Genomic DNA, 14,542 nt, shown 5'->3' on the forward strand with positions numbered 1-14,542 from the left:
TACCAGTGATGTTTTATGACATATTGTGTTGTGCTTGATAAGTAGTAGGCCTCAGAGGTGATTTGAGTGAGTTTAGTTTTACGCCGCTTTTAGCAATATACCAGCAATATCACGGCCAGAGACACCAGAAAGGGGCCTCACACATTATACCCATGTGGCGAATCGAACCTGGGTCTTCAGCGCGACAAGCGAACGCTTTAACGGCTAGGCTAACCCACCGCCAGAGAGTTGATTTGAAGAGAGATACACACAGGTGAGGTGAGGTGAAATTGGGTTTTACGTCGTGCATGAGAATATTTCGCTCATATGACGACGTGCATGCGTGTGTATGTGTATGTGTGGCTGCTTGTACTAGCCCAGACTTAAGCTGGTTTTATAGTGCTAGCCCACTGAGATACCACGCCGCAGTGAAGCATGACACATTATACTGACTCCGAGCCGACCAGTCCTTGTTGTTCCCATTAATGCCGAGCGCCAGGCAGGGACCAACAAGTACCATATTTTAATGTCTTTTGGTATGACGCGGTCGGGGATCGAACCCGCGACCTTCCGCTCTCCGAGCGGACGCTCTAACCACTACACCACGGAGGCGATGATTTGAAGAGAGACACACAGAAACAGTTTGGGCGGTCAAAGGTTGTGTTGTGCCATTTAATAGTCACGTGAACGAAAATACGTCCAACATGGATTCCTGACCCAATGCGCCTTTGAAAATCGTTCCAAGAACAGTTTCACGTTAGGTTTGAAATAAAAAACACGATTACCGACTACTGAATTCGTTGAATATTATTTTACAAAAGCAAATATATTCTGTTAATGTAATGATGTGTCTACAATCATAATTCCTCTTTGTGAATATGTTTAGAGTTCTGTTTCCCTGCTTTGATGAATGCATGATGGAAAGTCACGTGATCTGCTGCCCTTCGAACAAGTCGAAGAGTTTCATGTGAGTCAAACTCGTAGTCGACAAACTTGGCCTCGGCACCTCCTTTGTAGGCGTCGTCCTGTGACAGAACAGAAACATCGGTGAGTATATACTCATGATGACAAATAAGGTGACATAGGAGTATTGCATGGATATATTATTTATGGTTGAATAAATATGCTCCATAACAATGTATAGCTGCCTTTGATGTTTGTTTCTTAGCCCTCCAGTATAACTGAAAGCAAAACGATCAAACAGGACCCTGAAAATTACCTCTTTCCAAACAAAACTACACATTTTGACAATAATTCTATTACTCGATGTGTGTTTTTGCCCCGAACTGTTTTTCCCTTCTTGTGTTTTTTAGAATAGTATAGGCTGCTGTGAGAGTGAGTGAGTTTAGTTTTACGCGGCTTTTAGCAATATTCCAGCAATATTACAGCAGGGGACACCAGCAACAGGCTTCACACATTGTACCCATGTCGGGAATCGAACCCAGGTCTTCGATGTGACCAGTGACCAGCGACCTCTTGATTCTGCATGAGCTAAGTAGCGGATACCCCGTCGAAGGGCTAAGGGACCGCAATTCGCCACGTGTGCCCATAACCAACAATAGCGGGTTCAAATAATGTCAGGTGTCATCAGTATTTCAGCCATATTCTTTCCTGTTTTTTTAGAATTGCTATTAGAAGTAGGTTGGTTGGGTTGTTGTCTAACACCCCACTCAACATGATGTTTCTGGACACCATAAATAGTGTAGGTAAATGGTTCACCAATAAAGTCAAACGAACGTGCACAGTACAAACTTTTAAACCTAGAGACCCCATCGGAGCTAACCCGAATCAACTCACCACTTTGATGGTCTTTAGCTTGTCAACGTTTTCCCAGGTCATATATTTAATCCCTCGGAGGCGGGCAAGATTGAGGTAGCAAGAAGGATCCTCGCAATTGTAACTGAAAATAAGGATATCTGTGTGATATGTTAAAAGTAGCCACCGATCAACCATTCGAAACCGAGGCTTAATTTATAGAAATGAAATAATACGCAGTGAATCCAGGGCTTAGTGAAGATGTACCGAAATGTGAGCCCTGGCGATACAGAAGAATCTTGTGATGTTCAATGACTTCACAGACCTCTTTAACTGATGTGTCTACCAATGATGAAGCAACCTATTTCTTCATCTAGAGATTACATCGCGCCCAATGCAGTGATTTGACCGGTTCCACCTTTCATCAGGACTGGTTCCTATCTGCGAGTACGCTCAACCACCGAGTGAGTGAGTTTAGTATTCAGCAATATTCCAGCCATATCATGGCGTGTGACACCAGAACTGGGCTTAACACATTGTACCCATGTGGGAAATCGAACCCGGGTCTTCGGCGTGACGAGTGAACGCTTTAACTGACTGACTGACTGAGTTTGGTTTTACGCCGCTTTTAGCAATATTCCAGTAACATCACGGCGGGGGGAACGCTTTAACCACTAGGTTACCATACCGCCCCCACCATTGGAATGGTGTGAATTGACCTTCCTACATTTACGCGCAATATTTTTCTCTGCAAAGTATATATGCCCGTAGCTATGTTGCTATTGCACTTTATTTGACAATCGAGTGATCCAGTGATCAACAGCATGAGCATCGATCTACACAACTGGGATACAATGACATGTGTCAATCATGTCAAGAGCCCGACATCCGATCTCGTTAATCGCTTCTTATGACAAGCATGGCTTGCTGACGACCACTTCTAACCCGGATCTTCACAGGTCACTTAAAGAGGAGAGTTATGACGATTTGTTACAACAGTTATTATCCTTCTGTAAATCTGAACCACTTACATTTCAAACACCACCGCCCAGTCCGGTAGAAACAGCATGTGTGTCAGCCCCGCGCCGTGGATGCCGATGAGGATGTCAGTGTTGTGGGATATCTGAATAAGAATTTAACGTATGTTATATTTGGGATTACACTTTCTTAGTAAAGTACAGATTCTAGTACTTTTTGGGTTGAGTCCCATCCGGGATTCGAACCCACACCCTCAGAGTCTGGCACCTAATCGCCAGCACACAAAGTCAGACGCCTAGACCGCTCAGCCACCGCGGCTTCCACAAAAATGGAAGTCGGACAACTGGTAGTCTAGACTGCGGACTTTGTGTACCCCTCTGATAAGTGTTATTTGGCACGGCTCCCACGGCCGAAAGCTATGAAATACACAATGCCATTTTAGAAAGTGGTCAAATGCAACGTATGTTATATTTGGGATTACACTTTCTTAGTAAAGTACAGATTCTAGTACTTTTACTTTTTCCAGTACAGAATCTGTACTTTACTAAGAAAGTGTAATCCCAAATATAACATACGTTACATTTGCCCACTTTCTAAAATGGCATTGTGTATTTGAATAAGAATTGAAAATTAAATCTACAAAAACTTTTCAATGAATTTTAAGGTGAACTATTCTGGTACAACGCTCTTCTTCAGGGTGGTTAGTGATGTAACATTGTTCTTCGTACATCATCACATGAGGTTAAAAGTGTTTGTTAAAAGTGCTGAACATTTTTGTTTGTTTTGTTGGTTCGGCTGTTGTTGTTTTTAACTCAGCAATATTCCAGCTATGTGGAGACAGTCTGTAAATAAGTCTGGACCACACAATCCAGTGATCAACATCATGTGCATCGAAGGGATATGATGACATGTGTCAACAAAGTCAGCGAGTCTGACCACCCGATCCCGTTAGTCGTCTTTTACAACAAGCATTGGTTGCTGAAGACCAATTCTAACCCTGGATCTTCACGGGCTGCTTGCTGAATGAGGGACCGTTAATAGTTAGAGTTCTCCTTGAGGGCGGCACAGTGTTGTCCTGCTTCGTCAGGGTCGGTGGGTGTTGTTCTACTCACTATTTATATCAGGTTCAGTATGTGAATTATGAATCGGTAAACTTTCAGTTGTTTTCTTCCTAAAGGCACACAGCTGACCTTGCTTTAATGAGGTGAGGTGAGGTGAAATTGGGTTTAACGCCGCGCTGGAGAATATTTCGCTCATATGACGACGTGCATGCGTGTGTATGTGTATGTGCGGCAGCTTGTACTAGCCCAGACTTAAGCTGGTTTTATAGTGCTAGCCCACTGAGATACCATGCCGCAGTGAAGCATGAATACCCCACTCAGACACATTATACCGACTCCGAGCCGACCAGTCCTTGTTGTACCGATTAATGCCGAGCGCCAGGCAGGGACCATCAAGTACCATATTTTAACGTATGACGCGGTCGGGGATCGAACCCGCGACCTTCCGCTCTCCGGGCGGACGCTCTAACCACTACACCACGGAGGCGGTCTGACTTTAATGAACTAGTACGATGGTGTAGCATGCCATTTTTACTTTCTACTGTATCTGGTAAATCAAAGGTAAAGGCGATGTTACCAATCTAATTTCCAGTCGGGCGGTGGGGTAACCTGGTGGTTAAAGCATTCGCTCGACACGCAGAAGAACCGGGTTCGATTCCCCACATGGGTACAATGTGTGAAGCCCATTTCTGGTGTGCCCAGGCCGTGATATTGCTGGTATACTGCTAAAAGTGGTGAAAACTAAACTCACTCAGTAATTTTCATTCGCTTCGGTGTTCATATTATGACCAACAATCAATTATACATCCGAATGGCGCTATTCGTGAAGAAATGCGATGATTTTACGCCGCTTTAAGCAATATATGTGCAACATTACGGCTGTGAACACAGAGTAATGTACAGTTTGGCTTCTTAAAAAAGGATCTCAGTGTATTTGAAACTCAAGGACAGGTGAGGTGAGGTGAAATTGGGTTTTACGTCGTGCTTGAGAATATTTCGCTCATACGTGCATGCGTGTGTATGTGTATGTGCTGCTTGTACTAGCCCAGACTAAAGCTGGTTTATAGTGATAGCCCACTGAGATAACATGCCGCAGTGAAGCATGAATACCCCACTCAGACACAGTATACTGACTCCGAGCCGACCAGTCCTTGTTATACCCGTTAATGCCGAGCGCCAGGCAGGGACCAACAAGTACTATATTTTAACGTCTATTGGTATGACGCAGTCGGGGATCGAACCCGCGACCTTCCGCTCTCCGGGCGGACGCTCTAACCACTACACCACGGAGGCGGTCCTCAAGGACAGGAGTAAAGCTACCATTTTCATATAACTCAGCACGAAGTGTCCTTACCTCTAATTGCTCCGGAAACGGTATATTTCTGAAGAAGAAAGATATGTTGTAAATATATACATTTTAGTGTACATGAATTCTTGCATGGTGCATGTGTCTGTTGTTGGTTGGTTTGATTGTTGTTTAACGCCGCACCCAGCAATATTCCAGCTCTTTGGCGGCGAGCAGTAAATAATCGAGTTGGCGTGCGATACAATATGGGCGGGATACAAATAGAGAATCTCACCCGAGTGTCTTTTGATATCAAATATATTTTCACTTTTATCAACGAGGGTGAGATTCTATTTATCATCGACAATCACTCTTCTTAAGTTTACAATGAAATATGTACATCTCTGAACACAGTACTGCCATTAGACTTGCAGTGCAGCGATGACAAAGCATAGTGACGTCATCAAGTTCATGACGTAATAGCATTGTCAGGGCATTGTACAAAATATACTGTCAAAACGATATCTCCTGTTGGAACACAGTTTTGGATGATAAATAGAGATTACTAAACGAGTGTCTGTCAGATACCATTTATCTTTTGTACAACGAGTCTGTTTCTTACATAATTTTAAGGTCGATAGGATTGACATTTCATATTTTCCTCATCGTAGCTGCGACAGACAGCGTTTATGAATGAGTGACGTCATTGGTAATATGTATCTTCCCCATAGGTGACCCTCCACAAAAAAGTTTCTGCCACCTCTTCGCATCATCAAGCAATAGTGATAACGAAAACTAGATAACATCACAGAAAATTAATTAAACCCTCTAAAACGATGATGTTACCGTCCAATGTGGATGATTTAATTCTTGCAAGCCAAAAATATTTGAGCGTGTGACATCATCGTTATCGCTTGGTGGTTGTCGTCATCGGAAGATTGTTTTGGATATCTCTGGACGTTGGGGATCTGTACTTGTGTACCAGTTTACGTTCAGTGTTCTCCCATCGACCGGAGCCAAAACTATTGAGTGTGCGTAATTAGGTGTAACCCATGTGCTTGAATGTGACATTGCTGAAGTTACGTTCACTATCAATGGGGGACTACTCTTCTTCGCCACATCCTTCTCGTTTTCCCGAGCCAGAAACTGCCACTTGGAATGTAACGGAATTTACGGAGTTGTCAGTATGAAATGTGAGTTGATTACATCCTGTATGTTATCAAGACATAAACTTTGCATTATCATGCGTCGGAGGAATATCTTGAGCAATGACTTATGTGTAGATCAACCGTTCCTGTACATGTTCGATTGAATAGAAAGGACGTGTGCCGCCATTTGCACTCATGAAGCCTTGCAAAACGTTCCATGTTGATACATTGTTTCAACGAGTGTGTTTTTGTTCTGATTGTCATGAGTGAATTTGATAACATTGGAATCACATAGTATCTCGGAGCTGGAAGTGGGTCTTCATCATGTGTATCAGTGAAACATGTCATCTTCATCAATGCATCAAAGAAACAACGAGGCAAATCGATCTCACAATGGACAGACACTGACGTTATCGTGTCAGGTATTTTTGCAAGACGATACATGACGCTTGTCGTATCTCTCCAGTAAAAGTACCAACGTTGTACATTTTGAATATTCGAAGGGAATCCCGGTCTTTATTTCTAACGGCGATTTTCACATAATTGTTTACACAGGTATCACTGATTGTTCGAGCCATTTTGAATTCATGACTGGAAATCTAAAGTGTTAATAAAAGGAATTAGAAAATAAATAGATTCGTGTTATATTTATTCTAATTGTGTTTCATTGTATACATACCTGTTTATGTTGCAATCGTGAAAATAACAGGCAGGTGTAAAGGTGTTTTTTGGGCACGAGTAACAGGTTTCTGTTCGATTGAAGCAAGAGTAACTTATCAATGAATTTTAATCTGGAAAGTAGTCCGTCATAACCTGACCCTAGGTCATCACCATGGAGTAGCCAATCACGGGATTAGAAATCGATCTCACACATATGTGTGATACCAGTTTTCTCACATGGGTTTCTAACCCACGGGTGTGTAAGAAATCATATCATTTCAATAATAGACCATATCTCTGAAGTGGCATGTTTAGAAGGAACACATGAAATACATACCTATTGTTACCAGGAAGACATGAAACACATACCTATTGTTACCAGAGTTGTCGAGTGTTTAACTAACTGTTCACAGGGTTTTCTGTTTAATGTTTAGGTTAGGTTTTCGTACGTTCTTCAAACATAGTGAAGCATATGAAATATTGGGAATGTTTATTTTATTTATTCATGTTAACATTCAAATTTTCAACATATTTATTGATCCATGTAACTTTCATGATCGATAACCGTTGTCATGTACAAACGCAACCTTTGTAGTGAGGAGTGAGTTTAGTTTTACGCCATTCAGCAATATTCCAGCTATATGGCGGCGGTCAGTAAATAATCGAGTCTGGACCAGATAATCCAGTGATGTATGAGCATCTGTCTACACAATTGGGATACGATGACATGTGTCAACCAAGTCAGGGAGTCTGGCCACCCGATCCCGTTAGTCGCCTCTTACGACAAGCATGGGTTACTGAAGATCAATTGTAACCTGGATCTTCACGAGTCAGATGGGATACGTAAACACACTCTTCTGTAGAATATGTAGCCATTGTTTTAAAATCATATTCTGTAGCCTAAAGTAAAATCTCACCTGTTGTAGTCAACTACTTTCACGTCGAGGTCGGAGTGACTCTTCAGGGCGGATTCCAACTTGAACGAATTAAAATAAAATTTGAGTTGTTACCTTATGACACAGTATGAGGATTCTAGGAGCTATTACTGTAACATCGTGATCAACACTATTCCAGCTATAAATAATTCAATCGGAACCACGCAAACCAGTGACTGATATCACGAACAACGCGCTACTTAGTTACACTGACCAGCAGTTCCCCATGTCTATTTTGTCGGGAGGCCCTTGGGGAACCTTACTACATCATTAGTGTCACATTTATAGTATCGGTAACATTATCATAATCATCATTATCATCATCCTACCACCATGACATCATCATTATCATCACCATCAACAACAATATCAGCAGCAGCAACCTACCTTGTCAATATTTCGTATCTTCCTGTACCTGGTGTTTCGAGACATGAAGGTCACACGTACTTTCCTCGCCTGTTGAGATAAATTATATGGTAGCTTTCCTGAGGGCTGATAGTTAGTATTATTGTGAGAGTTGCACTATATATTTTTAGAGAAGTCTGATGTGCCTTTAACATTCAATGACTGATCATCGGCACACATGAATTTATAAGGCTTATATTTAAGTATTCGAACCGTTGATGATTTTGAAATTGGAGCAAAGGTATTAAATACTATAGGCAAAAGTCTCCTCATTTTGATTCGATACGAATAATAATATATGGATTCAAACAGTTTAATTATGTAGGGATATAATTTAGAGATGTACACAGCAAATACATAGAAATTCCGGAATCATTTCATTTACGTAAATGTACGAAGTGTTGGCGCAACAGCCTCGAACCCTGAAGGTCAGAGATCTTGGCGCATGTTCTTCACGTCACATGTTTTCACAACTGTTGCATGCTTGTATCGGTGTAGTCACGAGTTTCGACGCTGTATCCTCAGACTGTGCGTGTATACACATTTTGTAATGGGACACATCTGAAGTTGATCACGTTGTGAGACTGCTGCTGTGATGTGCTGAACTGGGGTGATGTGCTGAACCGCGTCTCGCAGTCAGCTCATATCCGGTGTTTGTCAACCACAGCCCGCCGGGTTATAACTGGTCTTCGCATGCTTTACGTAAGAACACTATATATCAGTGCTGACTTTGTCAACACATTTTATCGACCCGTGAAGATCCGCTATAACAGGATGTTCAGCAACCTTGTGACCTTGTGGTCAGGGCATACAGGAAATATTGCTGCTGGTGAGCGACAAACAACAAACAATCTACATGTTATCAAACAGTGTTTGCCAACAGTGTCCTATGCCTGTGCAGAGTGGGGGATATCCGTTCGATCGTAAAAAACGGTGCCACAGCTTATCAGGATACAGGAAATACGGACTAGTGTGAAAGTGGGACATCGGGATAAATTGCCACAGTCTATCAGTGGGTTACTGACTGACTGACTGACTGAGTTTGGTTTTACGCCGCTTTTAGGCAATATTCATGCAACATCACGGCGGGGAACACCAGAAATGGGCTTCACTCATTGTACCTATGTGGGAATTCGAACCCGGGTCTTCGGCGTGACGAGTCAACGCTTTAACCACTAGGCTACCCCACCGCCCCGCTAGCACTCAGAACAATATTAGTTCGGATAATTACAAGCAGCTACGCTAACGTGGAGCTGCTGGCGCGGCGTAAAACAACGTTCACGCACTCAAATATATAGGGACTGAGATCATGTTGACAAACGTATCAGACAAACCAGTGGTGGACAGCATGATCACGTTTCCACATTGGAGCACAAAATCGCAATCTGAGTCATTCTTGAGATAGGTGTGTGGTCCAGAGAAGCCAAAACGAACCGCCTTATTAACCCATTTTAGTCTGTATCTCCAGCGTAGACAATTCAAATTGGCGTCTGTTTTTTCGGACGTGTATGCGCACACGTGTATAGAGTAGCGGTGGTCCGATTAATTGAAATAATCGAAGATTGGTCGCAGTGACCAAACGACCAAGCAATCGATCACATTTTCTCATAATCGAACACAAACGATTTTGGAACTACTTTTTTAGTGTTTGAAACATTTGACACTGGAACATATCATAGAAGTTGTCAGGGCCCGGAAACGTGTTTAATTCTTAGTAAACTCACTTCACTTACTGAAGTCATAACTGAATATTTCTTAAAGACTCTTAAAGTTTATGTTAATGATATATTAGTCATCACTTTAAAGTTGCATCATTTTGCATTGGATGTGACATTTGCAAACGCATTATGCAAGTTTCTAACTAAAAAAAACAAAAGGAAAGGAAAAAAAAAAAAAGACAAAAACCTAGACAAAACCAAACAAACCCAAAACAACAACAGGCAACCATGTTATGCTTATCTGCAAGGTCAACTTGAATAGGAAAATCTGAAAAATGACGCTAATCAATTTTTTCGATGATCGGTCGTTGGTAGTGAACCAATCATCAATTGTGAGATTTCATCCAATTCCCCAACACTAGTATAGAGGTGAATGTGAATGTCAGTCTGTGCGTCTGTGAAACAGTTTGACGTACCAGAGGTCCGTGTTGACGTACCCCCAGTCTGTGGAGGATGTGCTGGGAGAACGCCCTCATCAACCCGCTGTTGTAGCAGTTATTCACCTGGAAAACAGTGTAGTAACGGACTGTGTTTGTGTTCTATATTACAAATACAAGAAGTGAGGCTAGCCTAGTGGTTAAAGCGTTCGTTCGTTGGTCACTCTAAAGACCCGGGTTCGCAGAAAATCACATACATTTCTGTATATGTTGATGTGATAATTTGCTTGTATACAGTTACAGATAGTAATATTCGAGCTTTGTGGCGGCGGTGGTTGAGGGGTTAAAAATAACAATTCCATCATAAAATAGAAACGTCCTAAGGATTTAAAGTTCAAATTCATAAAAAAAACATAATTCATCAACTTACTGTATATAATCTCCATCTTTGGATTTAAACGGAGTGATGTTAACAAGCATTCATCTTGACTCGGCTGACTGAGTTTAGTTTTACGCCGCTTTTAGCAATATTCCAGCAATATCACGGCGGGGGACACCAGAAAAGGGCTTAACACATTGTCCCATGTGGGGAGTCGATGCCACGATAACAACCACTCAGGGCGGTCTCTACTTATATATTTGCTTGTCCCTGCAGTATGCCATACCTAACCGGTTCTCTATATAATTTGGAGTTTGGACCAGACAAACCGTTTTCTTCCGCTTTTAGCAATATTCCAGTAATATCACAGCGTGGATACACAATTGTCTTCCCACGCTATACCCATGTGGGGAATCGAACCCGGGTCGTCTGTGTGACGAGCGAACGCTTTAACCACTGGGCTACACCCAACCGTCACCACAATGAACCAAGTCACCGAGAACTCGCTCTAACTGTCGCCTCTTTCGACAAGCAGAGGTTGATGGGAACCCGGCATCTCATCGAGGTCACATACATGTTATGCGGGGTCAAACATAAAAGCGTTAGTCACAGGTTAAAAGCAGGGACACAGCCGTCTTTACAGCATTACACCCTCCGGGCCAAGCAGTGCATTGGACCGCTACCACAACCACTCACAGGAATAAAAATTAAATGGGCTATAGAATTAAACATATATTTTTTGTTACTTCGAACAAAGCAGTGTTCAAACAATAAAAGACATGCTGTTCAGGAATGAATCAACAGTGTGGCGCTCTAAGTTGGGATCCGGCAACTGCCGAGCGAGCCCATGCGCTAAGAGTGAGTGAATGGTTTTTGGTTTTACGCCGCTTTTAGCAATATTCCAGCAACATCACGGCGGGTGACACCAGAAATGGGCTGCATATATTGTACCCATGTGGGAGGCTGTGGGGTAGCCTAGTTGTTAAGGCGTCCGCTCGTCACGCCGAAGACCCGGGTTTGATTCCCCACATGGGTATAATATGTGAAGCCCAGTTCTGGTTTCCCCGCCGTGATATTGCTGGAATATTGCTAAAAGCGGAGTAAAACAATACTCACTCACTCATTGTACCAATGTGGGGAATCGAACCCAGGTCTTCGGCGTGGTCAGCGAACGATTTAACCACTAGGCTACCCCTATCGCCCCAGAGTTGATTTGAAGAGAAACTCATACAGAAACAATTTGGGCTACCCCATCGCCCTGTCTATTGAAGAAAAATAAGGACCTACGAATGATTACAGATATTCTTCGAGGTATGAATTAATTTTCCAGTTCGGCGCCACGGAAAATCCGTCATCCTTAGTGGCTCGGGGTTTCCTTTGACTAACGTACGATTTACTCACGGGTCGAAGGGCGTAGAACAGCCCCTGTGTCATCCGGGCCAGGAAAGAAAAGATGGCTTCCTTGAAACAAACCTGAAACAATACTCTGGTGACTGCCATGCTTAATACGTTCAACTAAGAAGTGAGTGAGCATGGTTTTACACCGTGTTTCGCAATATTCCAGCAATATCACGGCGGGAGACACCAGAAATGGGCTTCACACATTGTAATATTGTGGGGAATCGAACCCAGGTCTAGCGGCAAGAGTTACCTTTTCCCTCTCTAACCCAAGATGGAAGTAAAAAAAAAACAAATATTTTTTTTAGAGGCATTACAGAAAGAGAGAAGAATATGCCTCTTTAACATAGCAACAAATTTTTGATCAGATTTCTGTTGCTAAAATGCAAACATCAATTAAATCAGTTAAAATAATTGGAAATATGATGAAGGAGCTTGGTGTCAATAACTGGCAGCAGAAGCTGTACCCATATGGGGAATCGAACCCGACTATTCGAAGAGATGAGGAATAACCAACGGGCAAACTCACTAAGAAAGGTATTTACTTCGATCTTCGTTGTGACAAAGGAAACGTTCTTTATAATTTACCAACACAGTCCGACGATCCCCTTCTAAAAATACCAAAGCCTTTAAAGTGCCCCCACTTTCGTGACAGTAAACCGCCAACAGATATGTTACGACCAGACGCCATCTTGTTTTCCAGCAGACGAGAGTCTATTAATCACGTGACATATCAATACTGATCACGTGACGAGTTAAAATTCGCGATCACTGTCAATCACGTGATTGAATTGTCCAATGAAATGTAGTGTTTCGTGGAAATATAAGATTCTCAACAGAGGTATATGAAAACAATTTGTCCACAGATATAAAGGCACTTACTCTGTTCCCTTCAAGGTCAACCAGCATAAGGCGCGGATGGTCAGTAAAGGCGTCCCATGTCTCCCCGAAGAGTTCCATGTACTTGCGAGACTGGAAGACAGGTTCAATGCTTTCTAGAAGTTAAACTAGAAATTATCAAGCGTACGTTGAGGACATACTTGTTGATTGATTGAGTAAGTTGGGTTCAATGTTGCCTTTTAACAGTATTTCTGCGGACATTGTTGAATGTGGGAAGAGTAAGTCAGTGAGTTTAGATTTACGCCGCATTCAACAATATTCAAGCTATATGACGGTGGTCTGTAAATAACTGGTCCAACAGTATAAGCATCGATCTGCGCAATTGGGAATGTGGGAAGAAGGCCCGAAGTGTACGCAAGTCTCAGACGATTACCACTCTGGTGAAACCAACGAGTTAGGGCATCGCCCTGACAAATCTAGAAGCAGAATCGGAGAGAACCTGGATTCGAACTCAGAGTCATTGGTTTCTGATGTTACCAAGGACGCCACTCAGTCTATTCTAAGATGACTTGGCCACCCGCCCCCACAGGGTGTTATTCAAGGTCATTGTCACTCATCGTCAACGACATGGGCTGCCAGTAGATGTGCCATTAGATGTGCCTTTAGATTACCATTAGATGTGCCATTAGATGTGAAATTAGACGTGCCATTAGATTGCCATTAGATGTGCCATTAGATTGCCATTGGATGTGCCATCCGATTGCCATTAGACGTGCCATTACATTGCCATTAGATGTGACATTAGATGTGCCATTAGATTGCCATAAGATGTGCCATTAGATTGCCATTAGATGTGCCATTAGATGTGCCATTAGATTGCCATTAGATGTGCCATTAGATGTGCCATTAGATTGCCATAAGATGTGACATTAGATTGCCATTAGATGTGACATTAGATTGCCATTAGATGTGCCATTAGATTGCCATAAGATGTGCCATTAGATTGCCATTAGATGTGCCATTAGATTGCCATTAGATTGCCATTAGATGTGACATTAGATGTGACATTAGATTGCCATTAGATGTGCCATTAGATTGCCATTATATGTGCCATTAGATTGCCATTAGATGTGACATTAGATTGCCATTAGATGTGACATTAGATTGCCATTAGATGAAATGAGATTTCAAGATGTCATAAAATATTTATTGAAATAAAATCGATTTTAGATGTCAACAAATGAGTTTATTATATACCAATGCTATAATTATTGTTACCCCTACGAAGATCTAAGGTGCAACAATTAAGAACGTGTGGATAAACAAACGTGCGGCGTCAAACAAAGATGTACTCACCGTGTCCCACACAAGGATGTTGACGTCAGGGGAGAAGGAGTTGTTGAGATGCTGACTGATGTAGAGGTTGACGAAGTCGCAGAAGTGGTGGAACATGTTCCCACCTGAAGCGGGATTACGATGTTACTGTCGTGGAACCAACACTATACACTCTAGCTGCCGCTTAAAAACGAGACTGAATAAGTCTGTCTCATTGAGTTCACGGGTTTGGTTCACACATACATTCTACCATGACATTTTAGTATGTTCGTTTTTTGATTGGCTGTTA

The 14,542-nt window shown here is 42.3% G+C and overlaps 1 protein-coding gene across 1 annotated transcript in view; it reads right to left on the reverse strand.

Moving 5' to 3' along the window:
• Nucleotides 1–640: 640 nt before the first annotated feature.
• The window catches only part of LOC124264437 (EGF domain-specific O-linked N-acetylglucosamine transferase-like), a 33,129-nt gene continuing 19,227 nt past the window's right edge, over nt 641–14,542 (reverse strand). Inside the window, exons 8-17 of the mRNA XM_046699181.1 lie at nt 14,275–14,378; nt 12,961–13,050; nt 12,082–12,153; nt 10,341–10,427; nt 8,189–8,257; nt 7,784–7,842; nt 5,128–5,155; nt 2,766–2,857; nt 1,777–1,879; nt 641–1,004 (exon numbers count right to left, since the gene is read on the reverse strand). Of these exons, the coding sequence (XP_046555137.1) occupies nt 837–1,004; nt 1,777–1,879; nt 2,766–2,857; nt 5,128–5,155; nt 7,784–7,842; nt 8,189–8,257; nt 10,341–10,427; nt 12,082–12,153; nt 12,961–13,050; nt 14,275–14,378 (872 nt within the window). The 3' untranslated portion in view covers nt 641–836. The remainder of the gene's footprint in view (nt 1,005–1,776; nt 1,880–2,765; nt 2,858–5,127; nt 5,156–7,783; nt 7,843–8,188; nt 8,258–10,340; nt 10,428–12,081; nt 12,154–12,960; nt 13,051–14,274; nt 14,379–14,542) is intronic.

Source organism: Haliotis rubra, unplaced genomic scaffold, assembly GCF_003918875.1.
Source record: "Haliotis rubra isolate DU_JTF1 unplaced genomic scaffold, ASM391887v1 Scf923, whole genome shotgun sequence".
NCBI lineage: Eukaryota > Metazoa > Mollusca > Gastropoda > Lepetellida > Haliotidae > Haliotis > Haliotis rubra.